Here is a 12,468-nt window from a genome sequence, read left to right on the forward strand (position 1 = left end):
TTGGAATCTTTACAATAAATAAAATTGGAACCATGCTGTTCCTCTGATACCAGTCACATGCTCCAGTCTCTGTAATAAGATGCTGTGGTTGATAGAAAAATGCAGCACTAAGGTCTAGCAGGACAAATATAGAAACAAGTCCATTATCTGAGGCTGAGAGAAGATTGTTGGTGACTTTTAACAATGCTGTTTCTGTACTATGATGTGCTCTAAATCCTGATTGCAAATCTTCAAATAGTTAATTTCTGTATAAGTGGTCTGATAGCTGCTTAGCAACAGCCTTTTCTAGGATTTTAGAAATAAATGGCAGGTTGGATATTGGTCTATAATTAGCCAAGACTCCTGGATCAAGACTAGGCTTTTTGAGTAAAGGCTTGATTACTGCAGTCTTAAAGGCCTGTGGTATGTAGCCTGATACTAGAGATAAATTTACTAAGTCTAATAAAGATGAGGTAATTAATGGCAGGGTGTCTTTAAGCAGTCTAGTCAGAATGGGGTCTAAGAGACACGTTGATGATTTAGATGAAACAACTGTTGATGTGAATTCAGAGAGATCTATGGGAGAGAAGCAGTCTAAACATAACTGAGGTCCTACAGATGATTCAAGAGCTACTGTAGTAGAATATTCATTTATTGCAGCTACAGGAAGCATCTGATGAATTTTATCTCTAATAGTTGTGATTTTATTTGTAAAGAAACTCATAAAGTCATCACTGCTGAGAGCTAAGGGAACACTGGGCTCCACAGAGCTGTGACTTTTTGTCAGCCTGGCTACAGTGCTGAAAAGAAACCTGGGATTGTTCTTATTTTCCTCTATTAGTGATGAATCATATGCAGTTCTGGCTTTACGGAGAGCTTTTTTATATGTTAATAGACTGTTTTTCCAGGTTAGATAAAATTCCTCTAAATTTGTGGAACGCATATAATATATCCCATATAATATATAACATATACAGGCTGTCATAGGCTACTGGATTTTGTGAGAATGTACACGACTATTTTGTGTGTTAATATCAGAGCCTATTTGCGGCACATATATATATATATATATATATATATAGAAGTCAGTGGCCTTAACCACTGAGCTATCCAGTCGCCATATATATATATATATATATATATATATGTATATATATATATATACAGTGGGTACAGAAAGTATTCAGACCCCTTTAAATGTTTCACTCTTTGTGTCATTGCAGCCATTTGCCAAAATCAAAAAAGTTCATTTTATTTCTCATTAATGTACACTCAGCACCCCATCTTGACAGAAAAAAAACAGAAACGTAGAAATTTTTGCAAATTTATTAAAAAAGAAAAACTGAAATATCACATGGCCATAAGTATTCAGACCCTTTGCAGTGACACTCATATTTAACTCACATGCTGTCCATTTCTTCTGATCCTCCTTGAGATGGTTCTGCTCCTTCATTGGAGTGCAGCTGTGTTTAATTAAACTGATTGGACTTGATTAGGAAAGGCACACACCTGTCTATATAAGACCTTACAGCTCACAGTACATGTCAGAGCAATCATGAGGTCGAAGGAAAACCGCCCAAGGAGCTCAGAGACAGAATTGTGGCAAGGCACAGCCGGTTACCAAGACTAAGTGAAGTACTCTCTGAAAGTCTACTAGAAGATGTGAATGCAGCATTACAAACAATCCCCACTGTGACCATCACCGAGACCAACAAGCTGATATACACCACGGCAACAGTGATCCTTGAGATGCTTGGCCACAAAATACATTCCACCACCAAGGAGCAGGACCCTGCATGGAGAAGGAGTTTAGAGGCAAAAATAAGGGCAACAAGGAGAGAAGTTAGCCAACTATCAGAACTGCAGAGAAGGGGGATGAAGTTGGGTAAGAAATACAGCAGGCTGTCCATACCAGGGGCCCTGGAGACTGCCAAACAACGACTCACAGCCCTGGCCACACACCTGAAGAGGTACACCAGAGAAATAGAAGCACGAAGCACCACCGAACCATCCAAAGTGTACTCTCAGTGGGGGGGGGGGGGGGGCAGTAACACGAGAGCAGACCAACCAAGGCTGGAGACTGAACAATACTGGAAAAACATATGGGAGAGAGAGGCATCACATAACACCAATGCCCAGTGGCTGGCAGACCTCAGAGCAGACCACAGCAACCTCCCTGAACAGGAACCAGTAACCATCGCAACGGCAGATATCCGAGAAAGGGTCTGAAACATGAAGAACTGGACAGCACCGGGGCCTGACATGATCCACGCCTACTGGCTAAAGAAGCTAACTGCCCTCCATGAGCGCCTGGCAGCTCAAATGAACCAGCTGCTAATGGATGGGACTCACCCAGAGTGGCTAACTGAGGGCAGGACAGTCCTGATCCTGAAGGACCCCCAAAAGGGAGCAGTCCCATCCAACTACCATCCGATAACCTGCCTCTGCACAACATGGAAGCTCCTGTCGGGCATCATAGCGGCTAAGATGAGTAGGCACATGGCTCAATACATGAGCGGGGCCCAGAAAGGAATGTGTAAGGACACCAGGGGGCAAAACATCAACTACTGGTGGATAAAGCGGTCGCTCGAGACTGTAAGACCAGGCAGACCAACCTGTGCACTGCCTGGATTGACTACAAGAAAGCCTACGACTCAATGCCTCACACATGGATCCTGGAATGCCTGGAGCTGTACAACATCAATAGGACCCTAAGAACCTTCATAAGGAACTCAATGGGACTGTGGAAAACAACCCTAGTAGCCAACCTCAAGCCGATAGCACAAGTCTCCATCAAGTGCGGCATCTACCAAGGAGATGCTCTGTCCCCGCTGCTGTTCTGCATAGGCCTGAACCCCCTCAGCCAGATCATCGCTAAGACGGGCTTCGGATACCGACTGCGAAATGGGGCAACCATCAGCCACCTCCTGTACATGGATGACATCAAGCTGTATGCCAGGACTGAGCGAGACATCGACTCACTGATCCATACCACCAAGATATACAGCAACGACATTGGAATGTCATTCGGACTGGAGAAGTGTGGTCGAATTATAACAAAGAGAGGGAAGGTTGTCAGGACTGAAGGAGTTGAACTCCCAGAAGGCAGCATAGCGGATGTTGAGGGGAGCTACAAGTACCTTGGAATCCCACAGGCAAATGGGAACCAAGAAGAAGCCACAAGGAAAGCAGCCACAGCAAATACCTACAGAGAGTAAGGCAAGTCCTAAGAAGTCAGCTAAATTGGAAGAACAAGGTCCAAGCCATCAACACCTGCCCTGCCGGTCATCAGATACCCCACTGGCATAATAAGCTGGCCAAAAGAGGACATAGAAGCCACTGATGTCAAGACAAGGAAGCTCTTCACAATGCATGGAGGACTGCACCCCAAATCCAGCATCCTGAGACTGTACGCTAAGAGGAAGGAAGGAGGCCGGGGACTGGTGAGCGTCAGAGCCACCATCCAAGATGAAACAGCCAAGATCCATGAGTACATCAGGAAGATGGCCCAGAGTGATGGAGTACTTAGTGAATAACTCAGGCAACAGAAGCCCGATGCAGAGGAAGAAGCGCGAGAACCATCATGGCAGGACAAACCCCTGCACGGCATGTACCACCGACAGATACAAGAAGTGGCTGATATCGAAAAGTCCTACCGGTGGCTGGAAAAAGCTGGACTGAAAGACAGCACAGAGGCACTAATCGTAGCAGCACAAGAACAGGCCCTGAGCACAAGATCGATAGAGGCCGGGGTCTACCACACCAGGCAGGACCCCAGGTGCAGGCTGTGCAAAGATGCCCCTGAGACAATCCGGCACATAACAGCAGGTTGTAAGATGCTAGCAGGCAGAGCGTACATGGAACGCCATAACCAAGTGGCCGGCATAGTGTACAGGAACATCTGTGCCGAGTATGGGCTAGAGGTCCCAAGGTCAAAATGGGACACACCTCCAAAGGTGAGGGAGAATGACCGAGCTAAGATCCTGTGGGACTTCCAGATACAGACCGACAAACAGGTGATGGCTAACCAACCAGACATAGTAGTGGTGGACAAACAGCAGAAGAAAGCCGTAGTGGTAGATGTAGCAATCCCAAGTGACAGCAACATCAGAAAGAAGGAACATGAGAAGCTGGAGAAATACCAAGGGCTTAAAGAAGAGCTAGAAAAGATGTGGAAGGTGAAGGCAACAGTGGTCCCTGTGGTAATCGGCACCCTCGGGGCTGTGACCCCCAAACTGGGAGAGTGGCTCCAACAGATCCCAGGAACAACATCAGAGATCTCAGTCCAGAAGAGCGCAGTGCTAGGAACAGCTAAGATACTGCGAAGAACCCTCAAACTCCCAGGCCTCTGGTAGAGGACCCGAGATTGAGGAAGACACACACCACCCATAGGGGTGAGAAGGGAATTTTTTATGTGTATATATATATATATATATATATATATATATATATATATATATATATATATATATATATTCCCTTATATATATATATATATATATATATATATATATATGTATATATTCTGATGACTTGGCATACAGGCTGATTCTACAACAGGACCTGTGAGGGTTCAGAGATGTTAAACAGAAAGACTATGACATGGTCAGTGTTACCATCCTTAGCAAAATGCCTCGAGAACCTGCCTATGTGGACCAAATATAAAACAATATATACTGTTTATTGAATATCAGCCGAATATGGAGAAATTACATATTTTTCTTGTGTGTGTGTTCTCTTGGTAAATCCAAATCCAATTCCTCTTCTATCATTTTAATGGTGAAATCAAACGGTGACAAGCAGGGTCCGGATGTTTGTATAAAGCTCGACTTTACAATTTTTCCAACGGGGTTTCAACGCCGCATAAAATGCATCTCGCGAGAAGACGTCCTAAACAACTTTGTACGTGGCTTCCCAGCTGAGGACTCGGAGTGTTCACTGGGATGAGCTGGTTTGGAGCTGAAGGAACTGGGTATGTTTGGTTCCTGTCTTAACCTCGCATAAGTATTGTCCCTCTATGACAGAGACAGTTCGTGTTGTGCCTGCTGTCGTCCTCGTCCCTCAGCAGCAGCAGGAGCGGCTGCTGAAGTAAGCCTGTTCCGCTGATCACGCAGCCTCGTATCGGTCTGATATGGCGGAGACTGGGCCATCGGTTGAATTCTCCACCTCTCTGACGAGCTCGAGTCTTCCGCCGCCGAGGACCCGCATCTTCAAAATCATCGTAATCGGCGACTCGGGGGTCGGGAAAACCTGCCTCACCTACCGCTTTTGTGCTGGCAGGTTCCCCGAGAAGACCGAGGCCACGATCGGGGTGGACTTCAGGGAGAGGCTCGTCGAGATTGACGGCGAGAAAATCAAGGTGATCATTCATCCATCATCTATACCCACTTATTCCTATTTAGGGTCACAGGGATCTGCTGGAGCCTATCCCAGCTCTCTTTGGGTGAAAGGCAGGGGTACACCCTGGACAGGTCACCAGTCCATCACAGGGCCACATAGAGACAAACAACCTCACACACTCACACTCACTCCTATAGGCAATTTAGAGTCACCAATCAACCTGACATACATGTTTTTGGACTGTGGGAGGAAACCAGAGTACCTGGAGAAAACCCACACAAGCACAGGGAGAACATGCAAACTCCACACAGAAAGGCCCCTGATGGGTTTCAAACCAGGAACCTTCCAGCTGTGAGGCAACAGTGCTAACCAGTAATCCACCATGCTGATCAGATCAGGGCTAATCAATGAGGGAGTGACAAGTGCTACCCGTGTTGATCACAGTTTCATCTCATGTGCAGACCATGAAGGTTATTAAGATGACCAGCAGTGGACAAATCTAAACTAACCCTTCTCATGTTCAGTAGTGACCTTCCTCAAAGTCAGAGCTTTGCAAGAATTGAATCATTTAAATTCAAAATAATTCAAAGCAGCAAAGCCTCATCTTTCAGACATCATCCCCCACTTTCTCAGTCTTTAAAAAGCTCCTCAGCCAACAGAAATTAAGACCATTGTAAGGACTGTGAACTGGGGTATTCTGGGAAATATGGGCTAACATATGGAAAGTAAGTTTTGGTGACTACATTTCAGGATAAATGTAAATTTTGTTTTTAATTGCCACATTCTTGAATTGGGTTCGGTGTGGTTTCCTTATTTTTCTTAGTGTGAACCAATCCCACAAAGAAGACTAAAACCAACACACAACAGGCAGTGTGTTGTGACCCATTGTAGCATGTGTTTTTAGTTGTTTTTGAACAATTATGCTCTGTGGCTTTTTCAGGCTTTTATAAACCAACAGTGCCCGTTAGTAGAATTAATTGTTGCTTTGGGTCTGTTTCTGTACTTTCTTCCACAGATTCAGCTGTGGGACACTGCAGGCCAGGAGCGCTTCAGGAAGTCCATGGTGCAGCACTACTACCGCAACGTGCACGCTGTTGTCTTTGTCTATGACGTTACTAATGCCACTAGTTTTCGCAGTCTCCCTGCGTGGATTGAAGAGTGCAAGCAACACGCCCTGGGCACGGAGGTACCCAGGATCTTAGTTGGAAACAAATGTGATCTCCAAGACTCCATCCAAGTCAGCACAGATGTGGCACAGCAGTTTGCAGACCTCCATTCCATGCCCCTGTTTGAGACATCTGCAAAAAACCCAAACAGCCAAGGAGATGGAACTTATGGCGGTGGAAACAGTGACCATGTTGAGGCTATTTTTATGACAGTGGCCCACAAGCTGAAGTCTCAGAAGCCTCTGGTATTAAGTCAGCCACCTGGGGGATCAGGGGGCACCATTAACCTGAGCAGTGGGGTGAATGACAGGGGTGACGGGAGCAGGAGCTGGGGCTGCAGCTGCTGAGGGAAGGATATTTAGGAAAACAGGGAACCATCTTCAGCCTGAGGCTGTCCAAGGCAGATGGGATTGAAGGGATAAAACAGGAAAAATAGAGGTCTACAAAGAAAGCATCAAGCAAAATGGCTTCACAGTCAGAGTCAGAACGACACATAGATGAATACCTCTATTAGAAGTGGTTACATTTTTCCAAAGCTTGTGCTTAACATTATAAATGACTAGGTGGTTGGGTATTATTCACAATATGATTGCTGTTTGGAATGACAAAATCTTCTCATGGTTCAAGACGATGATCCTGAACAAGAAGCCAAAATTCTGATCCTGAGTCAGTTCTCCTCAGATAATTCACACCCTTAGCGCACACCACTCAAGGTTTCAGCTCAGTCATGTATTCATATATTCTTCGACAATGGTGGGGCTTTTACAAAAAAGGTTTTTTTTTTTTGTTTGTTTGTTTTTTTTTCTGGGGGGGAAGCAGGTCATGGAAATATTTGTCTTTAACAGTGCTTGTTGAAATGTTAAGCCTGAGCTTTGCCTTGTACTGGGAGTAGTGACTTGAAACAACTTCGATTGTAATGTAATTGCAAAAACAAATGCCGCTATAAGCAGGATCATTTCATGTAATGCAACCACTCTGAAGAACAGCTAATTACAAAACAGCTTTGCAACATTATGACCTGATGTGAGAGCAGAATGTCATTACTGCAGACAAAATAACACTATGCATAATACAGTACAGTGTACAGCCAGTGTTGTGCCAACTGCATTATATTGAGCTGAGTTTGGTCCAGAAATTGAAAACCTTCCTTGTCTTGCTAAAACCTTGCTGAAGAAATCATCACAGAGATCATTTCATATACATACAAAATTTGCTGAAATCTTAGTTGATTAAGAAAAAAGTGATAGGGGTAAAAAGCTTCCTTTTTCATAAGGAAAACAGTGGGAGAGTCACTAAGGTGATCACGCCCACATTTTATTCATACTAGTCCTCCCTTTATCCACACCAACCTAGCAGGCTTACTGTATGAGCCTGGTGTTAGTTATTGCACTAAGTGATTGAGAGAATGTACCAGGAGTCTGCTGTGAACATGGTGAGAGGATTCAAATGGAACCTGTAAAAATGGAGTTTAACTGTGTTTGCTTGTTCCTTATTCTGTAAAAGCCGCTAAATAGCCAGATTGGTATAGTACTATTGTATGTAGGCTGGGCAGTGAATCAAACACTGAAATCACTTGCCTCTCATAATGTGTAAGGCTTTGTAGTTTGCACCTCTACATGTACCTGGTTTCCTGTACCCACTACTTTCCCTGTATGCAAGCCTGTGATACAAAATACATGTCTCCCAAACATAGCTATATGATAAAAGGAGCTATTAATTCTTTATAAGCCATGATGCACCAATCTGGTGTCTGTATTGTGTAAATTTGCAGCTTTGTGTCATAGTGGTTTTCGAAGTTTGTTGTGACCACAGCTGGTCCTGTGGCTCCTCTGCTCATCACCCCCAGGTCATTAACGTCGTCTTTAAGGCTACCAAGCAAACCAAATGGCCTTCTCTCAGGACTCACTATGCACAAAGAGACATGGAGGGGCTAGCTGCATCTCTGGCCTGTCAGCAACTTGACAACAGTGGAAGTCGTCTTGTGGGTGTTTTATTTTTAGATTTGGTTGTTGCTTTCTACTCTCCAGTTGTCCTTTGTGTTTGATGAATACTCCCCATCCACCTTCATGGTGGGTTCTGTAATTTTCTTTGCCTTACTTTTGTTCACTATAGCCATGAACAATTAACAGAATGGTATGAATTAAAGTGACTAATGAATGAAACAACTAGGGACAAGTGAAAAGAGAGATACTTGCAACAGTTTGTCACATATAACCCTGCAATAAACTACTCTGATCATTTCATACTATGCAACATTTCTCAAAGTAGTGAGAGTAGTCACTCATTTCTTACACAAAGTCAAATTTTATTCGTTAAATACAGATAAAATGTTTTATGATTGATGAACTCAAACAAAATTTTAGTCATGGTATGTCACATGCACAACTTTGACAAGGTTTATCCAAGTCCAAATCTTTGGTCCAAAAAGCACATTCTAATCAGAAGCACAAATAGCTCATGTCCCTGTATAAAGTTCCTGTTTTCCAGCTGAGATTCCTCCCCTCAGTCCATCCACATAAAGAAGAAACGTGTAGGCACACATTTGCTCGAGCACCTCTTTGGGAGAAAATAGGAACGTTAAGCATCATGCTCTCAGATGTGGCTGCGTGTCAGGTCAATCTGCTGTAAGGAGGCAATCTGGAGGGTCCCTCCTCATCCTCAGTGATGCCTTGGTCAGTGGGCTGAGCTGGAGAGTTAAACAGCCTGTCATCCCCTCCTGCTGGATACAGAGGAGAGCTACATCACAGACTGCCTGCCCAGAGAAAAGCCTCAAAAATCACAGGAGTATCACCAGCAGCTGCAGCTAAGATGAGTTTTAGGTCCAATTACCTTGCCAGGTACACACCATCTCTGTGTCCCCTGTGTCAGACTGAGGGACCAGGGTCTCCTACAACATACAGGCACACACATTATACATGAGACAGAAGGCTCATGTTAATCATGGGACAGTACATCAATGGGTAAAATTTGAGTTTTTAAAACATTTTTATTCCATTTTTTTGACTGTTCTTTCCTACCAGTCCAGTTCTGGCATCATAGCAGCCACAGGAGGGCAGACTGCGACAGCCTACGAAGGCGATAAGAACAGACAGAACCAGGCTAATGGTGCAGCTCAGCAATATGGTGGCATTTGCCCCCTTAACCATCCGATGAAGCACAAATGCCTGAGCAGAGACACAAAAAACATTTTGTATCAGTTGAGTGTTAGAAATAAAACTTCTTTATTAAACCTATACTAGTCAGCTGCAAGGTTGTTCCATTGCATTTTCTAGAGATTACTTGTTCCACACTGACAGCCTTTTGTTCAAGCTTGCATAGCAGTTAAATTCATGAAATGACAAGAAATTTGTGCACCTATGTTAAAAAAACAAAACAAAAACATTGCTGTTAAGGTGATCTACTGTTTCTTTAGTGGGCTCATCAGTAAGGAGGTCAGACACACCATTATACCATTATATAGGGTGGAAGGAAGCTACTTCTAAAAGAAGAACATCTACACTTTAATAAATAAAACACCAGATATCAGCTAAAGAAAATCTATTGTCATAAAGCATCTAACGTGTGTATGGTGGTTACCACTTGAGGACTGTCATGGTGGTGGAAGACCTCTTTATCCTCCTCCCCATAGGTGAGGGTCAGACAGGAATAAGCTGATATAAACAGCACAGCCACACAGGAAAGCCCTGCTGCTGACACCATCACACTCACCTGCAGGGATACGAGCATAGGTTTAGTCAAGGAAAGGAAAGTGTGTTTCACACAACTGGACTGACACATTACTGTCATTTTCTATTCAACTCCATATAAAGAATGAGTTCAAATTTTACTGAAGAGCAAATAAACTGTTCCCAAGTACCTGACTAGTTAGTCAGGGAGTGGTGTAGGCATCTCAGATTTGGACACAACAGCCCTGCCCCTGTGTGTCTGTGCGCACAGCACCGCTGATATTGTAGATCATAACTCAGGGGTTTGTGAACTGATGGCCAAGTTGCCATAACAACATTACAGGTAGCAGATCAAAATGCTGCTATGGGTTATGGTACATAAATAGTGTTAATAGTCAGTGGTGGAAGTAGCAGCCTACTGAGATCCTTTACTAAATAACAACAATAACAATATTTTGGTGCAAGTAAAAGTCTGCATTCAAAGAGTAAAAGTACAAAAGTATTAAGACAAGATAAATTTTAGTCATGTAGTCTTGTAGTTAGTGAGTCAGTGTTGAGAGTAGTCAGTTGTCACCTGCCATTGGCTAAGGTGTTGTAGAGCCTGATGGCAGTATGAGCAGCCACATAACATATTTACAGTCATATTTACTGATGTATTATTGTGTTCATCACTTAAATATTGCAGCTAATATATTTGCTCATAATTAGTTACTTTACTGCTGGATAGCTGGTGAATTTCCTACTTGTTTTATTCCTCTGATTCCAGCAATGAATAAGTAACCAAAGTAATAAAATAAATGTGGTGGAGTAAAAGAATGAAGTAGCAGAAAATTGATATACTCAAATAAATACAGATAGCACAAAGCTGTAACTAAGTACAGGACTTGAGTACATGTACTCAGTTACTTCCACCAGTGCTAATTAGTGCTATGCAGTCTCACTTCGAGCCTCACTTCACACATTTCTGGATCATTTTCGAAAAAGAGGCCAATAGTAAAAACATCCCTCGTCTTGAGAAACTCACCAGCACTGAGTTTTTCCTGTGGGAGGCACACAGCGCCAAAACACCTGGAGAGGCCATGATCTAAGAGGAAATGAACATGTCCAGCGTGAAAAGACAAACACCGATGGCCCAGACTCTAGCTTTTAAATATCTCTCCATCAGTGTTTTGGAAATTTGATGGATGTTTTTCTGAAAAGGGATATTTGAATGGATTGGATAAGCTATTTATTCACCTTAAATTCAATGTCTCACCATATAATAACCACAACACAACACAGCCTGTGGTTTGAGTGCAAGACTATGAAACCGCATGGTTGAATAGTTTACACCAGTTTAAGAAGAATTTCTGACAGGGTCTCACCAGTCCTCCCCAAAGAGGTGTCCTGGTGGTGCTCAGAGGGGTGTCCTTACGGAAAACTGCGTCCATAAACCCGCAAACCACACAAAGACCCGCGCAAGCCACCTGGAGGATACCAAGGACGAGCACGCCTCTCTGGTTAAGAATAAAATACCTGTATCGGTCCATCTCCAGCTCTCACCCATGCGCACTGCGGCGGTCAGTGGTGACCTGCGCTTTAATTTGCAGGTTAGTCTGAAGCTCGTTGTCGTTTTGTGGAGGCGGGCGGCGTCAAAAACATATTTTGATGGTGGCAACTGAGATATATCACTCCGAAAATCAAAAACACAGTCGTTTTCCGTCGAGAAAGCCCTCTCGGAGTCTGCCGTGCGGTGGCCTGTGCTCCGGGCTGCGGGTCGGTTTCGTTATTGTCTGGGCAGGTTTCAGGTTTATCCATTAACCTGCTGACCAGCAACAGGTGGAAAATCACGCGGACATTGTTGCCCAGACTTAGGATTGTCAGGCTGCAAGCACCGCCCCTGCTCCCGCGTTACATTTCCGCTACTTTTATTATGTGGATGGGCCTGTGAGTTTACTGTGATAGAAATAATATCAATTATCACAATAATAAAGAAATGTCGCTGCAACTGCCCTGAAAGATGTCCATTCTGAAAACTCACCTGTAAATATACATTTCTACACCAACGAGCCTAAATGTTACATATTATTTTAAAATCGGTACTGAATAGCAGCCAAAGAGAAGCTATAAATGTCCTTCCTCAGACATCAATAGACCTTCAAACGTGTATGCTATCCTACAGGTACATTTGCCCAGGAACCCACCTAAATTTTACTGTTTTTAAGTCTGATTGTTGTGATTTTTTTATTCTGATGGCAACATAAAACACTGTATTTATTATGGAAATCCTAGCGTGTTAGGAGTTTTTCCATCGCTACTACTGAAAGCTAATTAAACGA

The 12,468-nt window shown here is 43.6% G+C and overlaps 2 protein-coding genes across 4 annotated transcripts; one reads left to right on the forward strand and one right to left on the reverse strand.

Moving 5' to 3' along the window:
- Positions 1–4,898: 4,898 nt before the first annotated feature.
- Positions 4,899–8,728, forward strand: rab33ba (RAB33B, member RAS oncogene family a). The gene is made up of 2 exons (XM_026330862.1): positions 4,899–5,338; positions 6,335–8,728. The coding sequence occupies exons 1-2, from the start codon at positions 5,111–5,113 to the stop codon at positions 6,830–6,832; spliced, it is 726 nt and encodes a 241-aa protein (XP_026186647.1). The 5' UTR covers positions 4,899–5,110; the 3' UTR covers positions 6,833–8,728.
- A 64-nt stretch (positions 8,729–8,792) lies between these two features.
- On the reverse strand, positions 8,793–11,989 carry LOC113144658 (uncharacterized). Of its 3 annotated transcripts, none has more exons than XM_026330866.1 (6): positions 11,666–11,989; positions 11,175–11,234; positions 10,062–10,193; positions 9,503–9,649; positions 9,315–9,372; positions 8,793–9,204 (listed from the first exon to the last, which is right to left on the reverse strand). In XM_026330866.1, exons 2-6 carry the CDS (start codon positions 11,229–11,231, stop codon positions 9,095–9,097), a joined length of 504 nt encoding a protein of 167 aa, XP_026186651.1. In that variant the 5' UTR covers positions 11,232–11,234; positions 11,666–11,989; the 3' UTR covers positions 8,793–9,094. The 3 variants fall into 3 exon arrangements, with proteins under 3 accessions (XP_026186651.1, XP_026186649.1, XP_026186648.1); XM_026330864.1 differs by having other exon boundaries at positions 8,793–9,201; positions 11,515–11,989; XM_026330863.1 differs by having other exon boundaries at positions 11,515–11,989.
- Between the last annotated feature and the right edge of the window lie 479 nt (positions 11,990–12,468).

This window comes from Mastacembelus armatus, chromosome 10 (assembly GCF_900324485.2).
Source record: "Mastacembelus armatus chromosome 10, fMasArm1.2, whole genome shotgun sequence".
NCBI lineage: Eukaryota > Metazoa > Chordata > Actinopteri > Synbranchiformes > Mastacembelidae > Mastacembelus > Mastacembelus armatus.